The sequence below is a fragment of the Gadus morhua genome, chromosome 3, assembly GCF_902167405.1.
Source record: "Gadus morhua chromosome 3, gadMor3.0, whole genome shotgun sequence".
NCBI lineage: Eukaryota > Metazoa > Chordata > Actinopteri > Gadiformes > Gadidae > Gadus > Gadus morhua.
The window spans coordinates 8526841-8549681 of NC_044050.1; the positions used below are offsets into that span (position 1 = coordinate 8526841).

The 22841-nt window shown below is 44.6% G+C and overlaps 1 protein-coding gene and 2 long non-coding RNA genes across 3 annotated transcripts; 2 read left to right on the forward strand and 1 right to left on the reverse strand.

Moving 5' to 3' along the window:
- The first annotated feature begins 8497 nt into the window (after positions 1-8497).
- Positions 8498-10022, forward strand: LOC115539710 (uncharacterized). Its single transcript, XR_003975994.1, has 3 exons — positions 8498-9025; positions 9345-9528; positions 9789-10022. It is a non-coding gene; the product is annotated as an uncharacterized LOC115539710 (long non-coding RNA).
- A 146-nt stretch (positions 10023-10168) lies between these two features.
- On the forward strand, positions 10169-11128 carry LOC115539712 (uncharacterized). Its single transcript, XR_003975996.1, has 2 exons — positions 10169-10357; positions 10446-11128. It is a non-coding gene; the product is annotated as an uncharacterized LOC115539712 (long non-coding RNA).
- A 4718-nt stretch (positions 11129-15846) lies between these two features.
- cdc6 (cell division cycle 6 homolog (S. cerevisiae)) lies at positions 15847-21007 on the reverse strand. The gene is made up of 12 exons (XM_030350471.1): positions 20896-21007; positions 20301-20541; positions 19745-20008; positions 19288-19487; positions 18728-18885; positions 18430-18536; positions 18177-18316; positions 17633-17733; positions 17388-17455; positions 16974-17149; positions 16718-16858; positions 15847-16265 (listed from the first exon to the last, which is right to left on the reverse strand). The coding sequence occupies exons 2-12, from the start codon at positions 20536-20538 to the stop codon at positions 16176-16178; spliced, it is 1683 nt and encodes a 560-aa protein (XP_030206331.1). The 5' UTR covers positions 20539-20541; positions 20896-21007; the 3' UTR covers positions 15847-16175.
- Positions 21008-22841: the final 1834 nt, after the last annotated feature.

The following is a 22841-nucleotide window of genomic DNA, read 5'->3' on the forward strand; positions in this document are numbered from 1 at the left end:
GAAGAGTAAAATGTGCCTTTATCACGGAAAAAAGTCACATTAGCTGCCACGTAGGCAGCTGTTCTGTAAACAAAACACATGCAAACTCAAACGTTTACAAACAATTAGCCTAGGCGGGTCAAATAGACCATTACCTCAAACCCTTGTTCCTGGTTTGAACGGGAATGTGTGTTAGATAAACATACACCTGGTCCATCAGTAGTTGCAGTAGCTGGGAGCTGCGTTGACCGCGAGTAACCTCCTTGAAGCCCGGCAAGTCTGGGTGAAAGGGGAATGACGTCAGCTGCAGGCGGATAAACCCGAAGAGGAGTCGAAGTATCCCGATCCGGTGTGTTGTTATGAATATCATAGTGTCCTACTGGCTCTTTGGCGTGTGAATTGACTACAGGGCCATGCGAGGGGAGCTGAGTGTCAACAATGTAGTTGTATCAATCACATGGTAACAACTCAAATTAATAGTTTTTCACGTCACATCAGTGCCATTGGAAACGAAGAACCAAAGCAGAACTGTGTGATTGATAGTGAGATGCCTCCTAACCCCTAACTGAAGGCCTCCTAGGGCCAGATGCCCCCTAACCCCTACCTGAAGGCCTCCTAGAGCAAGATGCCCCCTAACCCCTACCTGAAGGCAGTGTTGTATAGTAGCGAAGTAGAAATACTTCGTTACTGTACTTAAGTAGTTTTTTTGGATATTTGTACTTTACTTTACTACTTATATTTCTCTGTACTTTTACTTCGCTACATTTTACGAAGAAAACGGATACTTTTACTCCGCTACATTTCGCTTGAAACCTTCGTTACTCGTTACAAAATCAACTCATCTTTAGAAAAAAAAAAAAAGAATCATGAGAGATATGAGAATAACGTCGGGGACTGTGGTAGAACACAGACTGCGAGCCTGTTTGGCGAATCAGCTGTCCCAGCGCACGTTCGCAAAGCCCCCTTGCTTAGTTACTGTTGCTACGTCGATCAAAACTCCTACGACTGTCAACACACAAATGCATGGCTAGGACGAGGGCAAGGGCTATCAAAATTCTACTATTTGTATCAGGCTGGTTTGTACACGCAGTATTACAACACTATCTTATACACTTCACACTCTACTTGCTGCTGACTGAGCACAGTAGATCAATACGCCGCTTGTATCGTTTTCTATCACATACATTTCAAACATGAGGTCCGTTGTAAAAATAAACCAAGGAGTGCATGTTTGATCGATCGTCATTAAAGCTGACTTGATACGAATGTAACAACGTTGTTAAACTAGTGAGATCAGATCCAGCCTTGTGTGGTTGCTATAGAAACGCGTTACCTACAGTTGAGCTAACGTTATTCACCGTAGTTCTAAAGGGAACTACTTTTCGAGGGAGATTAACTTAAACAGAGCATACATTTAATAAGCATGCAATACGAATAAGAAAAAGGCTAATTATTAAAGTATTTGAATTGTTTTATTATGTTGGCCGGCGCGAAGTAGAATAAACGGAATAATCACCTCAAGGCAGGGCAATAAACAGTTTGATATGCCCGGCTCGCGGAAGGTTACCGCCCTCGACTTCGTCTCGGGCGGTAAGCCGTCCACGAGCCGGGCATATCAAACTGTTTATTGCCCGGCCTCTCGGTGATTATTCCTTACTTATTCTCAAAATTCTGACCCTTTGCTTTTTTATTAACAGCAGTTACTTGTACTTTTACTTTCAGTACTTAAGTACATTTAATATCAGAAAAGTACTTTTGATACTTAAGTACAGTAAAGATCAGATACTTTAATACTTTTACTTAAGTACTATTCTAAAAGGTGACTTTTACTTTTACTTAAGTAATTTTCCAGTAAGGTATCTGTACTTTTACTTAAGTATGGCTTTTGAGTACTTTATACACCACTGCCTGAAGGCCTCCTAGAGACAGATGACCCCTAACCCCTACCTGTAGGACTCCTAGAGCAAGATGACCCCTAACCCCTACCTGCTGCTTTATGAAAGGTATCTGGAAGATACGCTGGTTCACGATAACTCTTGGGCTGAAAACTTCAGATAAATGACAATATTAAGTAAACGATAATACAGATGGGTGTATGGTCATTGCACAAGGCCTGTTCCTGTAAGTGGAATGTGGTAATATTCAGCTAATCGCTGTGGGTGGTTTGTTGAGACGCTGGTCATGTGACCTGGAGTTTATTAAGGTCACTGTGGTGAGCGCACACCAAACATTTGAGGACATCCAACAGAATCTCACATTGTTATATTTGTTTGTCACATGAGAAGAGATTCTGCCGTTGTGTTCTGTGCTGTCCTCAGCAGTCCCCACCCCGTCCTCGTCACTGCACCGTCAGGAGACGGAACCACAAGTTACAACCTGTATACATATGTAGACGACGACGTCGTACTAAGTACAGTCTGTATGACTGACTATATACGTTATGTACCAGCAGCACACACTATCCTTGTTTTTGTAGATGGACAAAGGCGTGACGCCAACTGTGTGTGTGTGTGTGTGTGTATGTGTTTGTGTCGGTTGTCTTGTTTGTTTACATCAATGGGAATAAGGCAGTGGGTGGAGAACACAGAACAATCGATCTCTACAGGCTTGTGATAGTGTATGCCTGTGTGTGCTTGTGTGTGTGTGTGTGTGTGTGTGTGTGTGTGTGTGTGTGTGTGTGTGTGTGTGTGTGTGTGTGTGTGTGTGTATGTGTGTGTGTGTGTGTGTGTGTGTGTGTGTGTGTGTGTGTGTGTGTGTGTGTGTGTGTGTGTGTGTGTGTGTGTGTGTGTGTGTGTGTGTACTGGTCTATTCAGTAATAACACCTGGCAACCACACTGGTTTCCTCCCCCCTCCCCCTGTTCCCTCTCACTGGCTCAGCAGTTCTGGATCGCCCCTGCTAGGGCCCTTCTCTCTCTAACTGCTGACTGAGTAACCTTTCAGCTGCTGCCTCTCTCACACACACTCACACACAACACATATAGTGAGTCTACATCATGGAGATGTAGGGAGAGTTTCCACTGGAAGAACATCGACTCTCTCATTCTGGTTCTCTCTCTCTCGCAAACAGACTAGTACATAATGTGGTGGCGCACTCACACTAGGCCATATGTACCCTGCCAAAGTCAGTTTGACACCTCTGCGCCAAGTCTAGATCGTTTGGCTAGTGTGAGCACGCCAACCGTACTCAAGTAAAGTTCAATTCCGTGGCCTGAGCACACTTCGGAGAGGTGTTCTGAGGCCAGGTGTGCTCAGGCTCAGGCCAGGTACAGATGCTAATGAGCCGACACACGCGCGTGTTCCCAGTTCGTCACGACGCGGGCTTTCTTGGTGCACTGGAGAAGGCGGGACTGAGCACGGAGTCTAGACCTATATAGAATAAATTGCAGAGTGGCGAAGTCACGCCCCTTCCGGTAGAGCCCATGGGACCTATAGAGCTCGTAAGTCCGCCCCTTCCTGGAGACTCCCATGGGAACTATGGGCTAGGAAAATTAGAATGGGTTACAATGGAGAGAAAGTAATCATTTCTGGTCCCAGTCTTTATATGCCCTGGATTACACATATGTTGTTTGTAGATTTAAATTATAATTTTTCATGCAAAGAAAACAAAAAAAATGTGCATAGACGTTTGATGATGTTAGGTTTTGTGTGAGGCCGCTTTGTGAACTACACCCCCCACTGCTCTCGACGCGAATGATATACGTCTCAACACAACACATTGCTACTTTATTCCGGTCACCAATCGCGAGCGCGAGAGAGGAATTATTCAATTCAAATACCTAGCAAGTCCTGGCAGATGCCACATTTAACACTGAGTTTAAACACTGACTCAAAGTATACAGTATAATTATTTATACTGATTTATTTATCCGTCTGCATTCGTATCCCTCTGTCTGTCTGTCACAAAAACAACACAATCACATATACAAAGTGTAGATGTACCAACACACAATGTACATTCACGAAGACATACCCATCTACTCCGCAGAGTTCACAATGACTCACACGTACACGCTCCCTCACCCACTCACTGACGTGCACGCTGAGTCGCCCACGAGCACGTCACCCGGCTCTTCCCTGTCCTTGACCTTGGGATGACAAGGGAGATGTCAGGAGTGGGTAGGTGGGAGTTAGTGAGAGGAGGAGGGAGGCGGGGGAGTGTGTTAGATGGGGTGTGTGATGTTGGGATTGGGGGGGTATGAATGAGGAAGGGTACTGTAGATGTAAGCTTAACTGTGGAAACCATGCCCTTACCTCCTATAGATCTCATAATGGTTTCTTCCACATTGTAGTCCGTCAACCTTCACAGCTGACAGTACATGCACACACACACACACACACACACACACACACACACACACACACACACACACACACACACACACACACACACACACACACACACACACACACACACACAGTGTTCTCTCTATCATGCAGATTCTTAATGTATGAGATGCATCGTGTCTGTTGGTCACTTTGGATAAGTGTCCCTATTGCATGTATATTGTAACAATGACCATGCTACGTGCCACCTGCCACGCTCCAACAAGGTGGCTTTTGCTGGGCTCCTCCACATCCAGTTCACAGTGATGTTGGAACTGGTTAATTGTAGACTTGGTTGAGGATAGCAATACTGAGCAGGAGGTGGAACATGCTGTTCATGGAGATCTCCCATAGTGTGTGTGTTGATGGCTGGTTTAACATGTTAACATTGATTGCTGTGGAACAGGTGTGAGGCATCACCAAACAGATCATACGTAAACATGTTTTTTATGCCTCCAGCCTCCAGCCGACTGTTATGTCAACTCATTTGCCCCCGTCAAAACTGTTTGCCTCTGTCACAGCTGGAAGAGTGACTCCGTAGACGTGGAGGAAAATACGTAACTGGCGCCATCTAGCGTTGGCAAGGCTGGTAATACATCAGTTGCCGAGATATTAATTACAGCCAAATTAAGTGAGTGATGAAGTTCTGCTATCTTATGTTAGAAGTTAAACTTTTGAAATATTATAATATTGGCCTTAGCTGCATTATCACTCAGTCGACTCAGAGCACAATATGCATGTTTGTTGTATTCATATATCCACACAAACACACTTGTAGACTACATAATTTGATGCTGTACGTATGTTCATATGGCTCATAACACCATAGTTAATAATTAGGTTGCATTTAGGTGTGTATTCGTGTAGTTAGCAGTGCAGAAGTATATGATTTATCGCTTTTCTGTCAACATCAATTTTGGGTAGGTTTTTGGTTTATTTGGTGGTTTTTTAGTAGATGGGCTAGAAATTGCCAATCCGATCTGGCAACACATGCTATCTACCCAAACGATATGCCATATGAAAGCTGAGACTCAAAGGAGTCCAATGGTATAAGCCTCATCATTTTGTAATCTTCTTTTGATTAACTAGATCTGAAGGAATAAGGTCAATAACATACCTTTCCAAGTTACTTCGACCACAAACACACACAAGCACACACACACACACACACACACACACACACACACACACACACACACACACACACACACACACACACACACGCACACACACACGCACGCACGCACGCACGCACGCACGCACGCACGCACGCACGCACGCACCCACACACACACACACACACACACACACACACACACACACACACACACACACATTCTATATTGTATCTCAAATGTATTCAGACTTGATCACATTAGCTATTTTTTTAATTCTTCACTTTATTTGTTTCCAACCATATTACATTTTTAAAATGGTGTGCATGTTAACATTGTCTACACAGAATATATATATATATATATATATATATATATATATATATATATATATATATATATATATATATATATATATATATATAACCTTGCTACACAGCATGCTTGCATAACTAACATTAATGTTGTTGGGTCAACCCCTTTGTGATACACGTAATGTAAAACAAACAGTTTATTTACATTTTTTGTGTTTTGATCAGTGTTCAAGTCTGATAGGATAGAATACTGTACATATGAATCATATGTAAATAGTTTCAAGTAAAGTCCTTCCAATTCAGACTAAATTAGTTGATTGTATTTATTTCTCCAGACCATTCGTTTGTTCATTGTACTGCAAGTTATATCTAAAGGTGCCCATCTTATGTGGTTCAACCTAGAGCTGGAGCTGGAGCTTGAGCAGAAGAAGGACTTCCACCTCAGCAGAAGAGCAATGCCTGGTTTGCAGAGGCTGCTTATTGCTTGTCTCCGGGAAATAAAAAATATTTTTTCAGAATATTTTGATTCAATATCTTTTATTAAAAAAATCCTTTATTTAAACATGCCAATTACAAAATACATAATATAATTTACCATTTCAGGTTAAAGGTCCCATGACATGAAAATCTCAGTTTATGAGGTTTTCTAACATAAATATGAGTTCCCCTAGCCTGCCTATGGTCCCCCAGTGGCTAAAACTTGCGTTTGGTGTAAAACGAGCACTAGCTGTTCTGCTCGCCTTTGAAAAAAACGGAGGCTCGGGTGCGCTGATTTGGAATGTCTGTATTTAGGACGTCACCAAGCATCTAAGCTCCTCCACTTACTCTGCCTGTCCCGCCCAGAGAGTTTGGCACGCCCATAAGTCAATGATCTAGAGACCGTACGATCGCCACACTGTCTTTGCCTGGAGTGGAGAGACATCATGGCTCCCAAACAAATGAATGGCAGGTGCTCAGTGTTCGGATGTAAAAGTAAAAAACTGAGTACATTTGTAGCTCCTTCATCCGAGTCTCGGAGGAACCAGTGGGTTCATTTTGTTTTCGCTGGAAATGCGCCAACACGACTTCCGAAATGTGTGTTTGTGTGCGCCAAACATTTCACCGACGACTGATTCTTCAACTTGGGACAATACAGAGCTGGATTTGCTGAACATCTGAAAATTAAGCCTGGATCAGTACCAACTCTCCTTGCCTCAGCTACAAACCGCGGACAAGTAAGTAAACTACGCTGTATCATGTTCTTGCTTTACTGTGTATGATTACCTTGCTTGTTCCCCTTAGAATGTGGCTGTAGCTTTAGCTAATGCTCACCGTACTACAAACTAATACAGCTGACTTTTAACAGCTACGTGACGCAGTAGTTCTAGCGTGAGACACAGGGCCTGATTCCCAAGTTAGCCATGGTGTTCTTTATCATTGGAGACAGTTATCAACACATTTCATTCAGTCCTTCTAGTTGCAGTTAGCTCGTGCTAGGCTAGCGCACGGCAACGGGCAATGCTAGCCTGCTAATAAAACAGTCTTTCCCATTCCACAGTACACCCAAAGTAAATCAATTATAACGTCAGACTATAGATGTAAATGCCTGTGTTGAATAAAGTTAGAAATAATCGCATGAATCGTCGCATTTTGAGGGACTATTTTCTCGGTATGGAGTTGGTAACCTAGGTATCAGCAATGCAAGGTTGGTATTTTCATAAATACATATGCCCACTCATGTTCTCCCCTTCACGCCAGTTTCAAATCAATGGGTTGTTGGCAGGTTAATAAATCGAGTACTAATTGGATCATGTTGTCTCTACAAAGGCCAGCACATCGACTGATTACATTCTGCCTCTCTCAAGGGATGTTGCATGCCAGACGGACCACGTGGAAAGTTTGAAAACGCATACTGTAGGCACACAGCTATCCTTTAGGACTTTGCGGACCCACATTAAAAGTGAAGGCATCTACTTTTCCACCTTGAGTACATTTACTTTTGATGTAGTTACTAGTGTTGTTTATTCTGGCATTTCTCTTTGCTTGCATTATGTGTTTTTTCATTTGACTTGCCTTAGTACAATTTCATTGTTTGCACAGGTGTCCAGGCAACTGTCTTCTGCAAGGATTTCGGTGTTGGGACATCCAATGCAGACCCTTTGTGCCTGTCATCGACACCAGTAAAGAAACTATCCAAAAGACCTCGGGTAGACCTTGAGGAAGAGCTGGAGGACAATCCATTGGAGGGCAGCTCTTTAGTGGAAGCTTCTAAGGGACCGGATTCCACTTATGATCCTTCTGACTCCATCACAGCATTGTTAGACTCTACACTAAAGTCGTAAGTTACTGAGTGTGAAGATGTATGTGTGGCTCTTGAGAACTTTCATAATTTCTATAAATTGTATGGCATTCTAAACATAAAGTATTAATCTCAGTGACTGTTGTTGTTTATAGCATTACCCTCAGGATTATTTATGTGCATTAAATAATTAAACTAGTGAATCTGCAAACTGGCAGTTTACACAGATTAAGATGTTCAAATTGTTTATAAAAGGTTAAGCTAAAACATGCTTAGATAAAGTTGTTAAATTGTGTTGTTTAAAAACGCAAAAAGATGTTGTAATGTTTCAGAAATATGTTTAAAAAATACGTTAAATTTGTTTCAAATGTTTCAAAAATATGTTCCAAATGTTTTAAAATTATGATCGTAGATGTTTGAAATGTGTAAAATAATTAAAATAGCTTTCAAAACACAGGTATTTAGAAAAAAGAATTGTTTTTTTTTTTTTCTCTCTGAATTTTTTTCTCTGAGGGGGGGCTCACTCTCTCACACTTTGAAACCCCCTGGTTTAATGCATGTCCAGTCTGCACGAGGGCATGTGAAGTGACAACCCAAAGGCTGGGGACATTCCTGTCTGTGAAGCAGCAGTGCCCCCATTGCACATTCGGAAGACGCTGGAATAGCCAGCCTATCCTTGGGAGCACGCCAGCTGGAAATCTGCACCTTTCTGCCGCTGTGTACCTGAGTGATGCATCTTTCCTAAAAATCAAAAAGGTAAATGATGTGCAACTGTAAATTTGTGACTGAATTGCTTCAATATAGATCTAATTACATGTATTATTAATCCCACCAAAAGGTCTTCGAGGCAATGAAGCTACAGTTGTTTCGGTATGAAACATTTCGCCGCCATGCCAAAAGTTTCATTGAACCAGCAGTTATTCACCAGTGGAAAGTCCTAAATAATTTGAATCTGCAGCGGCTAAGTCAGGAGGAAATAGTGATACTTGGTGGTGACATGAGAGCTGAATCTACAGGTATTGATACTTAACTGAAATAGTGCATTTTATACAGGTGTTCAATATTGTTTGAAGTTAAAAGAAGTGACCTAAATAAAGTCAGACATAATACCAAAGTATTGGAGGGTGATTACTACACTAATTTCCCTATTTGAACAAAAATGGGTCACTCTGCAAAGTATGGGAGTTACACAATGATGTATCTCCATACTAACACAGTTGTGGACATTCAGTTGGTCCAGGTGAGTTGTCAAAATGGATATTGTAAAGGGGTTATTGGTTGTTATTTCAAAGTCTAACATGCATATTCTATTAATATATTTTTTTTCTGTGTTAGCAGAGCAACGAAGTTGGTGGTAGCGCCCATATGGAGAAGGAGGGACTGAAGAGGAGTCTAGCCTTACTGGAGTCGCGTGGCGTCCACCTTGACTGCATTGTCACTGATCGTCATCCTCAAGGACAGAAGTTCCTCAGGGAGAGAAACATAACCCAATACTACGATGTCTGGCACTTTGCAAAAGGTATATTTTCAGAGCCAATATGGAGCTATGTGTTGCTCCAGCCTTTTCCTTTCTTTGATTTGTTAGTGATATCCTTTTGGTGAGAAGGACCTGATGTTTTGAAGCTTGCGTAAAGCTCCCATTTGGTGGTCCTTCATTTTAAAATTGTGACACTGAGTAAATGGTAACAAATGCTTTGAAATTGTCAAATGCTACAATCGAGTAATCACTCAGTTTATGAGTATCTTAACTAAGTGGAAAGTACTTTGCTCTCATTGTAGGTATTTCAAAGAAGCTGTTAGCAATCAGTATGCAGACTGACTGTGAGAAACTCAAGAAGTGGATGAAGAGCATCAACAACCACATATACTGGACTGCAGCTGGCTCAACCTCCGGGCCAGAGAGAATCGCAAAGTGGACCTCGATCTATGGACAAGATGTCCATGTACATGAAGATCCTCTTTACCCCAAGTTCGAGCATGCGATCCGCCAGACAAGTGACCGGAGTAAATGGCTTCAAGCAGGTATTTCACCAATATACAGGCTAAATGTCAAAACAGTGAACAGACAGCTACAGTTATTTAGTGGCTTTCAGAAATTTACCAGAGGACATGGTGGTAGTATTCTTTACTGTATGGGTAATGGTTTTCTAATATCTTATTTTCTTATTGTCTGCAGCAACTCCAACTTTCTCCAAGTTGGAGAAGTTGATGACCAACAAAAGGGCGCTGAAGGATGTTGCAAAACTGAGCCCCCACCACCAAACTTCATCTTTGGAGGCTTTCCATGCGGTTATTCTTCGTTTAGCCCCCAAAAATGTTGTCTTTCCCTTTATTGGAATGCTGTGCAGGTTAAAGAAAGTTTGTTTACTAAATACTTTTTGGAATTGTAGCCTAAAATATCTGTCAATATTAACATGTTTTGTCTTGTACTTCCAGACTCTACCTGGCTGCTATGCATTCAAATCACAATGTGGACCGACCACAGGCCGAAACAAAGGAAGGAGTACCAATTTATAAAATCTCCTTTCCAAAGGCTAGGAAGGGAGAGTGCAGAGCTAAACCTCAAAAAATGCAGCAGACCTTTGGTAAGGGTTCAAATCAATTCAAACAACGCATATTTTGTATTTCTAAAATGTATTTCTCTTGATGAAAAATCAAATACAAAAACACTAACACAAAACCCAACCAATTTGAAAAGAAAACATGTTTTACGATACAAGTTACGTTGATGACATCATGGATGTCATTTTTGAGGAAGTCTTTCCCAACCCTACGCCATACACCGAGGCCCTGTTGGAGGTTCCAGAGCCCCTAACAGCACAGTATGAGAAGCCTGACAAGGAGGCGGTCATCAGCAGCCTTGTGTCAAGGTTCAAACGGGGGGACGTCTAAAACCGACATAGTGGCCTTCCTCAGCAGGAAACTCAGAGCAGATACGCAGGACCACACAAGCTGGAATGACAACCCGGATACTGCGTCCCAGGAGGCCCCAGCACCAGCTCACAAAGGAGCGATAGGAGAGATACCTGTAACGACTGAACAATCGATTCAGAGATTAAGTCTTGCAGAGATTTATCATTGCTTTGTGTTATGAAAATAAATATTACTATGAGAACATGGATGGTTTGTTCTGTAACTATTTAAGTTGTTTTTTTTTTTAGCTCGGATATAAATACATCTTGACAAAATTAGGCACAAGATTGAGAACAACTTCATATATTTTACTAAATTCTGTAACAATGCACAACTTGTGTATTCTTCTCAAATTTAGAGGACCATAGTAATTTCTATATATTTGGCTGGCATTCTGAATAGAGTAAACATTTAGGCAGACCGGCTCCAATCCAGGATGGTCAACCATACACGTCAGCTCTTGTTCGGCCTCCCGTAGTCTTCTAGTAACCTAATTTGAAAGGTTAAGTTTTTATTTTTAAGCATTAGTCAAATGAAGAGACAAGTTTCCAATTTAGTGGAGTGCTACCTGCGGTATCTCCATGCAGCAAATATTCTCGATTCTATATTTCTTCTGTGGGCATGGTCGCACATTTTCCACAACGGCACCTATCCATAAAATAAAGGTAGATGTAATAATGGCAGAGGTCTGACTATAGTGGCTCTGGTTAGTGTCTATAGCTATACATATGACAGTGGATAGGCTGATGTTAGACGTAAATCTTCACGAGTAAATCATGGGTTATGTGTAACATGACTTCAATATATGTTGAAATTAACCCATTAAATGAGCCAGTGACTTCTCTAAACTACAGATGACTGATATAGATGCTAATCTAGCGTAACGATAGCAAATCAGCAACTTTAAAAGCCAACAACGTAGGCTAGCGTTAGCACATGATAAAGCTAACCGCATACATAAACAAACCAACTAAAGTACCGTATCCAGACACAATATATTAAACTAACCATTCAGAGACGTCCTGCTGTAGCCGCTGAGTATCAACTTCTTCAGGTGCTTTGTTATCCGGATCAGATTCTGGGTCAAACTGAAAGGCTTGAACGACTGGGTTTCTACGAGCCATTGCGATACAACCACCGTAAACAGAGCGCACGTGGCTGCAAGCGGCTCCGGGCCACACCCCCACCCTCCTCCTTGACACGCCCACCGAAACAGCGCATTTGGGGGAAGCTCAATGTGCGACTGGCATGGAGTGGCTGTAACTCTGCACCACGGCTGAATTTCAGGGACGTCTTTGAATACTGTGTTAGTTGCCAACTAATACCTATATTAAAGAATACATAAAATAGCATGTCATGGGACCTTTAAACATCTTATAATAGGGCTTGCTCGTTGCCCGAGACAATGGCAGCCAGTCTGTCCCTTGTAGCATTACCAGGTGACTGGTTATCTGCTAGGGGGTCACATTGAGGTTTGGGGTCACGCATTTCGAGTTGACTAATGACGACTAATGATGACGTCATAGGGTAGGTTTGCCCCATTTGGTAAGGGAAGAAGGGTAGAGGTAGGGGGTCGGCTTAAAAGTTAGGGTTAGGGTTGAGCAATGAGGGGTAGGGTTGAGCAATGAGCAATGAATTCGGATTCAGCCAATTTGTAGCTGTTTAGAAACGGACTGTAAAAATAAAGATTATTCTAACCATTTGCCCGGTTACTGAGCTGAACGGCCCCGAGCTGATTGGCCCTGAGGGCTACATGACGTCAACGGAGAGGCAAGGCACCCTGGGGACTCCTCTCATTGTACATACACTAACTTAAAGGTTAGAGTCAGTCAACTGGTCAATACTCCAGCTAGTCAAATACTGCCAGCTTCATGAATGTATTCCACATAAAAAGGTGCCACTTCTTTACAATGCATTATACAGAGATCTTGCGGAAAGGCGATAACTGCATGTTCAGTAATGGGGAAATGGTATGGGGGACAAGGTGTCAAAGTTCGAGACCCGGTATCAGTGTTGTGACTGGTAAGTACATGTAGGTGGAAGCAACACTGTGTGTGACTATAACCTGACACTTCATGCCGGATCAGGGGTCTCATTTATAAAACTGTGCATAGGATCGTTACTAAAAATGTGCGTACGCCCAGAAGCCAAGTTTTGCGTGCGCCAAAAAATATTCGGATTTATAAAACACTGCGTACGCACACCTGTACGCAAACTTTGCTTTATAAATCATATACTGACTATAATTGTGCGCAGCTGAATCAGCTTCACGTTCCGCCCTCTACACGCCCCTTTTTAACCATAAATGGTCAATGCAAATGACCTCATGAATGCGATCTGCATCTAAAACAGACTCGGATGCCGGTATTATGTCTTGTTGGAAACAATGGCAGAAGTACTGAGAAAATCAAAAAAGCGAAATTTCACGGAGGTTGAAGTGGAGACACTTGTGGGTGAGATGGAGGCCCGAAAGGTAGTTTTGTTCGGCGGTCACGGGATTGGGATCGCCAACAACAAAAAGCAGAGTGAGTGGCAACATGTTGCTGCAGCAGTGAACTCTGTCAGTAGCACGGAGCGCACTGTCCAAGAATTAAAAAAAGAAGTGGTCTGACATAGTTACATATTTTTATCTAGCCTACCAATAAATCGTTATGTTCCCTAAATACCCTCTCCCTCCGAATCCTGCCATTTGCATGGTCCGCCAGAAGTGCCATATGGTGCAGCATTACCACGGCGCTCACCTCTGTATTTATAGGGTTACGGTAATAAGACTGACGAGAACGCCTTGGATAATCAGTTTGTAATTACCCAAGTAAAATGTTCTTGAACATAACCCCTTTTTAATGCCTGATTTGTCATGAAAAGCATCAAGAGTAACGGACAACGATTGTGATGAGTGTGGCTTGGTTTTTCACACTCGGGATTTAATTGACATTCGATCATGTGTTTACAGTGTCACATAAAAATATTATGTTATTGCCACATGTTGGACAGATGCTTTATTCCATGCAGTCGCGCCGTCAGTGGACAGTATGGAGTGACGGGATTAAATATAGAGAATTTCTTTTTATTTCTATTCTAAGGAGATATTTCTGGAGTTATAACTGAGAAATAACGCAGTGGATTTAAATTATTCTGATTAGGATTTAACGCATGATACGGGTTGAAATTAAATTGATGAAGGGCGATGATAAAACATAATCGTTCTTCTCACTCTGCAATTCTTCGGTCTGACTTCAGTTCACCACCACACCGTCTGTGTCGCCAATTCTCCTTTTCTCCAAACCATGCGTACGCATGGGTCAGAGTTTGCTTAGGGCTGCGCACATTTTCCCGTCAAGTTGGTTTTTTATAGATCACAACCTTGGCGTGAAAAGTCACGTACGCCAATTTCAGCCCCGTTTTGTGCGTACGCAACGGTTATAAATGAGACCCCAGGGGCCTCATGTACTAAGGTTGCGTACGCACAAAAACGTGGCGTACGTCCTTTTCCACGCTCACGTTCAGATGTACAAAACGTGAAATGACCGTAAAAATGTGCGGTCCCCACGCCAGCTCCAGAGCTGTCGTACGCAGGTTTCTACAGCTATTGTTCCTTTGGCGACACTTAGAGGTGACGCTGGGAAACTGGGAAAAAAGGTGAAAACAATGACTCAGAGTGATTTGCACATCAGAGACACACTAATGAACAATTAACACACCTTGCAATTATAAGGGTGGCTATAAAAGCATGCGCAATGGATGAAGAAAATTGTTTTAAAAATGGCTGCGTTAGCGTTGTTAGAGGACATCGCAAATGGTCAAATCCGAAGGGCGCTGGAGACGGCGGGGCCGACGGAGGAGACGCCGGGGCCGACGGAGGAGACGCCGGGGCCGATTGAGCAATCCGTGCCCTCTCCTTGCTTGTCTATTCAAAAATAAAAAATTTAAGTTAATAAACACAAGTCTTTAATATCCTGGCATCTTTACGCACGACTTATGTGTATTGCAAGCAGCCAATTGTATGACCAGTATAATTACAGCATTTATGACTTCAGCATATTTACCTTGGGGATGATCGGTGTCCCCTTCATGGGCTCCCACCACTCCGGTGAGAGCTGTGTCACCGATCAAAGCGGCCACTCTCAAATCGAAGGGGGAGAGTTCCCCCACTCCCGTCCCCCCACCTGTTGCGGTCACGCTTCGGCGGTGGGCAGAAACCCTCCGCTTCACCTCCACCTTGAGGTCTGACCACTTTTTTTTAATTTCAGAGTGTGTGCGCTGCTGAGACCCCACTGCATTGACGGCCTCGCAAACACACTCCTACTCACTTCTCTTTTGTTTTGCATTTATCCCTGTTGACAGGGTTCCAATAGCATATGCTTGCGCATTTGTACCCCGTGGAGCAAAATCTCGAGCTCAGACTCCGTGAAGTTTCGTTTTTTGCATCTGTTCAGGTGATCGGATTAAGAGGTGAATCTCAGGTCCAGAGGCCTATTTAAATGAAATTGCATATTTAAATGAGGGCGTGGACAGGGAGGAGTTTGGCACCTCGGCATGTGCGCTCAATTCCACGTTGATCGAGATGTACAAAAGAAACGTGCTTAGATCGATGCGTTCGCACACTTTGATACATCTGAATTTATTTGTGCGTAAGACAGTTTCTGGGTTTTGGCGTACGCCAAGTTTCAGTATGAAATCCACGCAAGTCTTAGTACATGAGGCCCCAGTTCTTTGCAAACCAACTCAGGTTGTGTCATTCCTTCTGTGCTAGTGTTAATCTTTCAAACCTCCTCCTTCTCTACCTCTCGTATTTCGCAAGTGTTAAAGGGTCGGTTTTTATCTACAACAGGATTAATAAAAAGGTAGACCGTATTCATGTCGACAGTAAAATAGTACTCTAACTACTTTAGCGTTGGAGACACACATCACACACACAAAAGGGTCTTGTATAAGGCGATCCAACGGATTTATGTACATTTATTCCAGCAGAGAATAGTATCTGTACAGGGTTTCAATATATAAAAAGGAATTTATATATAAACCTCATTTAAAAGCCTATGTATGTACATGCCTAGTTTTAAATAAAAAAATCATTGCTTTCTCTCATAAAGAGAATAGTTCATATTAAAAACTACTAGAAGTAGAGTACAATATAAACTAAAAAAAAAAGAAACTTAAAACAAACTGAAAAGTTTGCCTAGCCTAGAAATAAAAGCCAGTAATGAATAAAAAACAGTTTAAATAAGTAAAGCAGGAGATGGGGCCTGTAGCTCAGGGAAGCCCCGCCTCCAGGATGCTGCCCAGTAGGGTGCGGTCCTTCAGAGCGTTCTCCACATCCCTCTCCTCGATCTTCAGGAACACCTGAACACAGACACAGGGTCAGCATCACTGAATCCACAAGGACACTGCCTGCTCTCTGAACAGCTGGTGACCTGCGGTCAGTCACTATTGTGAACACCCGCACAAGAATACATCGGTTACATGCTAGCCCTAGCAGCAGTCCCATGCTAGCCCTAGCGGCAGTCCCATGCTAGCCCTAGCGGCGGACCCACGCTAGCCCTAGCTGGGAGGCCTCACGCTAGCCCTAGCTGGGAGGCCTCACGCTAGCCCTAGCTGGGAGGCCTCACGCTAGCCCTAGCTGGGCGGTGTCACGCTAGACCTAGCGGTGGTCCCATGGTAGTTATCATGCTAGTGCTATCTGGGAGGTATCATGCTAGCCCTAGCGATGGTCCCATGCTAGATAGCATGCCGGCCCTAGCTGGATGGTAGCATGCTAGCCCTAGCTGGATGGTAGCCCTATGGGCGGTCTGTACCTTAGTGAGTCGCGCCTCCTTGGCCTTGCGGAGGGCGAAGATACCGCGGCTCTCCAGCAGTGAGCAGAGAGAGAGGCACTCCCCCTGAGCCATGCCCCCCACCTGCCGCTTCGTACACAGGCGACTGTACACCTCATGCAGCTGTGAGAGAGGCAGGAGGTATATTTATATCAGAGGAGAGAGACAGTAGGTATAGATCCGGAGCCAGAGAGAGACACTAAATATAATATTAAATAATATATATACAAGTGTCTACCTTGCCGAGGACCACCTCCTTGTGTTTGCCGCTCTTTGTGAGGAGCAGCAGGCAGCAGACGAGGAGTTTCTGCTGCAGGGGGAAACTCTCCCCCTCCCCCCCGGCGGAGGAGGCCATGCGGTCCCCGTACACCTCCGACAGCACGCGCGCTACCTGGGGCACGCCAACATGAGACGCTGTGGGGGGGGGGGGGGGAGGGCAGCAGGTGAGGACAACAGTCGCTATGTAGAGGACATGAACTGTGTTGGGGCTAGGCCGTCACGGGCTAGGCTACCACCGTGGCTAGTATTGTCACATCATGACTAGGCTAGCGTCTGTGGATAGGCTAATATTGCAGCTCGGCTAGTTTCCTCGTCGTTAGGCCAGTGTTTAATATGGCGAGCGAGGTTTGTGGTGGCTAAGCTAGCGGTTTACCTTTAGCGTCTTCAGTGTGGTCCGCTGCTTTCTTGCGGTCGTCAGCCTCCACAATCTCAACGGCTCTCCTGATATCCAGACACAGAATCATTTCAGCATGTGTCCAGAACAAAACACATGGTAACAAGAGGCCAGCCTTTAGAGTGGTTTGGTTGAGAGAGGAAACGGGCAATATAAATAATATAAATATAAATTAGTGATAAGTGTTTCTCAGTCGTGTTGTTGAGAAAGGAGTGTTAAGTCACCTGCAGATGTCCAGAGCCTTCCTGGCATCTCCCGACACGGCAGAAACCTTCCTGGCGCAGAACTGGACAGCCGAAGCGTCCAAAACCCCGTCACCAGACGCCTGAGAGGGAACACGAGCATTACACCACCAATACACACCCACACTAGAGCGCAGAACGGGCCGCATTTTTCTGTCCGAGCCCGGCGAGCGTATGACAGAGAAGTAACCGAACCCGACAGGCATCAAGATATACATGGCCGAGCCTGACCCGAGCCCAACCCGACACGGTTACATTTATGCGAATGAAAGCATGCCTTTATCGAGGTGAGCGCAACAAGCGCACGTTAATGTGCTCGCTGTAAACGTGCGCTTGTTGCGCAGAATCTTAACTAATTGAAATTCACAAAAAAGGCCACAATAACGATAAATGCCATGCCAACTCCTACGCCTTATCGCGCTGATGTGACCGAGCCCGCCCCGAACCCGAGGATCCTTTCTTAATATTGATCCGGCTTTCGGGCTCGGGACGCGTTTCCATGCTCTAACCCCACACATACACACACCTGAGTGAGTCGGTCCTGGACGATGGCAGCTAGCTCCTGGCGGCTGTAGGGAGGGAAGTGAAGCAGCAGGGGCCGGCAGCGGGGCAGGGCCTGCAGGCGCGGCAGGATGCGGTCCGTCAGGTCCAGGGCGTTGGCGATACCTGCCGCGACATCAGGAAATATTAATACAAATGATACAATCAGCTGACATTGAGACCACAGATAAACATAAATAGGTGATCAGAGCCCCTTCAGGTTGGCCCGGATGTCTTACCAACGAGACAGAGGCGAGAGCCGGCCAGGTAGGGCCACTCGAAGATGGTGTACAGGACCTCCTGAGACTTGCTGTCCAGCTGGTCCATCTCGTCCAGAACCAGCAGCCTGAAGGAGGGGGGGGGGAAGGGGGGTCACAATTTAGAAACGAGTAACCTGGTCGACTCAATGGGTTGATTTGAACCCAGAACCTCACAGCTGGGAATCCAACACCCAATCACCAGACCCAACCTGCACCCCCCCACCCCCACCCCCACTTCCAATCGAAGTCCACCCGTCCTGACCCCAGCTCTACTCACACAGTGGGCCCGTTGCTGGTCAGCAGCTTCTGCAGAGCGCTGCTGGAGTGGCCCCCGGCCCCGCCCCCTAGTCGCTGGGCCAGCAGGGGGAAGATAGAGTGGGAGCTGCGGAGGGTCATGCAGTTCAGCACCACCGTCTGGACCTCGCTCAGCGCCTCCTGGGGGAGGGAAGACACACAGGGGGGCAGTCAGGACAAACAGCAGTGACCAGCCACAAAACATGTTCTTTAGGCTTCTTGATAGGTCAACAGTGGTGCCATCGCTCATTATTCCTTACAGACAGTTGGTAGCTAGATAGAATGGGCTTATACAAATCATGACAAAAACATTCCTCCATTTATCCAGAACAAGTCAAATCAATTTGAGACACGCATTATTAATCTAATCAAGTGGTAATGTTAGGGTGCGTTAGGTTTACGGGCGTTGTGTTTAGTGGCGCAGTGAAGGTGCGTTTCGATAGTCCTAATGTTTGGGGACGTTAGGTTTTACGTTAGGTTTAGTTCTAAGGGTTTGTGTGCGTTGGCCTCAGCGGTGAGGTTAGGGTGCGTTGGGTTTAGTACCTTCATGTCTGCGAGCACGCGGTGGAAGCAGGCCGTCTTGCCGGTGCCGGGCGCCCCCGAGATGTAGAGGCTGGCGGGAGTGCTCCCCAGGGCCCGCTCCTCCAGGAAGGAGCGGATGGCGGCGCGCTCCGCGTCCCGGGACACAAGGCGCTCCGGGACGGCCGTGTGCAGCGACTGCTTCACCATCTGGTACCGGGACCCTGGAGGGGGGGGGGCACATTTATGATGAGTGTCATATACGAGTGTCAGACATGAAGCCCAGTGTATGACATTAACAGAAGGGAGGTGTGAGTGTACTCCGAACCCCACATTGTCATACTACACCAAGGCTCCATCTCCTCATAATACTGACGGTGCTATATCACTGTCCTAGATGGTACCTAAGTGAACTGAGGAACCAGTGAAGCCTTATCAGCCTACAAACACAGATAGTGAACACGACAACAAGTGGACCTACTCTCTGCAAACAGACGAGCGACCGCAGACTTCACGTTGGAATGGGCTGGGCTTGCTGGCAGCGCGGCCTGCCGTCTGGGGGAGGGCCTGGCGTTGGGAGACATCGGCTTGGGAGAGGGAGGGGCCATTGTGCGGCACGGCTGCAGCGGCGAGTTCTCGCAGTTGTCGTTGAAGAGTTTCCGTGGCGATGCTCTTGGGGTGGGTCTGCTCTGTTTCGGTGGCGATCCCAGCAGGTTGACGCCCAGGATGCTGACATTGTCGTCACCTTGGAAACCAAAACATGGTGTCAGACACAGTACCAGCTAGACACGCGCACATACAAACGCATGAAAGATATGGAATTATATTTTTTATTATCTTTCCATTTGTCAAATGTAACTCAATAAAAAGGTAAGCTAATTCAATTAATAGATATGCAGTCATGTTTTTAACAGAAATACAGGACAAATAAAATACCAGCTGTATGATAATACATCACATGTAATTGTGTAGGGCATTTTGTATGGAATATCATGAAGCATGTTTCGACAGTGGTGGATACTGGATCCTGTTCTTACCTGTTCGCTTGCGGGGGCTGAGGGGTATTCTGTGTGGCAGGGTCGGGGAGAGTGGGTTGATGGGACATAGCCGGACCGAGGTCAGGCTTTGGGGAAGAAGCTTGCACTTCTCGGGACTGGGAGCCGGAGGTTCATTCTCCAGGGGGATCGTCGACTTGTTGGACACCGGACGGCAGGACTTGCGTCGAGGGAAGGGCAGAGCGGGCTGGACCTGTCCCTTGGAGCGTGTGCTGGGCATGTTCTGTTTAAAACGAGGACGATTAGACGTACACATAGGTTGGTGAACGGGTGACGCTATATTCAGCCATACAGGAAGGAAAGATGATTCGGTATTTGGTTCAACTTTACTGCTAACAATTCCAACAACTAGTGCTTGATAAGAAAACTGACAAATGTAGATACAGATACAGAACGGCAGTGCCTTAAAAACAACCCGAGATTATATTGGCGCCATTCGAACAATCCAAAATTAAAAGCGCTCCGGAAACCTCAGTCACCACAGATCTACTTGCTAGCATGTTTTATACCTAAAACTTTAAATAAAGTGCTAAATCGAAAGCAAGTATTATCGGGATAAGTTAAATTACAGTGTTACCTTTGCTGATTTGTTGGTAGTTGTTGATCAGGTTTACACTAGACCGCTGAAGACTAGCTTTCTTCCAATACTGAGACTACAAAAGTTGCGCCAAATATTCTCCCTTCTCCTGAGGTCACCAGAAATTGCTGGGCTCTGATTGGTCCCCGAACACCATTGACCTGGTTTCCCACGCTCTCATTGGCTCAACCCGAGGAGTCGTCACCTTCCGGTTACTCGGAGCTCAATGGCGGGAGATTCAATGACGTTGTTTTGGCGGAATTATATTTTCCCGGGAAGGACAGCTGTTTGGTTGGATTCGAAAACTCTGTGCCTTGTTTGACATAAGCTGAAAAACTAGTCAGCGGCCAGACATTAATGATAAAACCCACTGATATGATTGTGTTTGATCAATCAATACAGAATATAATCGTATTCGTTGTTTACTAAATATTTGAGTGAGACAAAGGTTCGTGTAATCAACCCGATAACTACATCAAAACTTTAGGGCGGTATTTACCAGCACTTTTGTAATCACTACCGCCATTGTATTCCTCTACCGAGAATATATTCAAAGCAACACTAGAGCAAGTATTGATTTAATCAGGACAGACGACCACACTCAACTCAATCTCTTTGTGGTCGGAACCCCTTCATTACATTTGTTAATTAATCCTACGTGAGAACCACGTATTAAAAAAATAGGAAGCCTTTGGCCATCACATTAATAGTTATACCACTTATTTATATATCAATGATATACTGTTGGGCGGATGAAGGACTTCCGGGCTCAATTTCCCATAATGCAGTATAATGTTTGTCCAGTTAACATTTAGTTTACTTTACTCTTTAGTTTTAATATATGTACAAACTAAGAAATGGTGACTTCAGACAAGTTTTCGGGTTAGAGTTCATCTAAAATAAATCGAGAAATATTTTATTTAAGAGTTATTTATCCTTATCTTAGAAATATTTTATGAAAAACATACATTATATTTATCATGATATTTGCATATTTGTACATTTAAATTATATCAACATGTTAAACGCTTGCATTGTAACATCTTCTGTTGCACCTTTGAAAAACCACACGACAAACCACAGTGCACCAAGACCCTTTTCCCCAAAATACATGTTTATTTCAATTGATCACATGATTAAAAGATGGCTGATTAACATAACATGGCCGACAGCGTGACAGAGTGAGGAACAACTAGACCAAACCGTCACCTCACAACCCTAGCTGCACTCACTCTCCTGATCCATACCTTCTCACCCATCCATTCATCTGCAGACACACCCTTCACCATCTCATCCACTCAGAGCAGTGCTGCTACTCCTCCCTAGGGGCGGGGCTACGGGGCTGAGCCCCTGTCACTCCATGACTTCCCTTCCCCCCCATTTTTGTTCCTATATTACAAGCTTTTTACAACATAAAAAATAGATCAATAACTATGGTTATCATATTCATTAGCTTTAATGTAAATATACAATATTTTCTTGCATTTTTCAAATATAATCGATTATTTTAGTTTCTCCCTCCCCCCCGCCCCACCAAGCCCCTCCTCTGGAGTCCCCTGACAAACGACGAAGACGTGATAAAAACATAACGGAGCCCTGTTTCGCTGGAACCGGTCGTTAGGTCAAGGTATAAGGCAAGGACCAGCGAGAGGTTCTGCTCTATTGAATGGTTTCCCGTTCAGAGGAGCGGAAATCCAATAAGAAGTAGTGTGTGTAGACGACGAGCAGGGAAGAGACCACGGGGGACGAAGAGCTCTGCGCCCACAGACCCCTGGAGCCTCTGGGGGTTCTCAGCGATGAGCGTCATATCGTCACAACATTCCTTGCATAGCAATAATCACAACAATCTAAACACCTGAAATTCTGTCTTCACCAGCAGCACAAGTACGGTCAGATATTGCAGGTGATAAAATATAAAATAAGACTTCTGGAAGAGCTATCGTGTG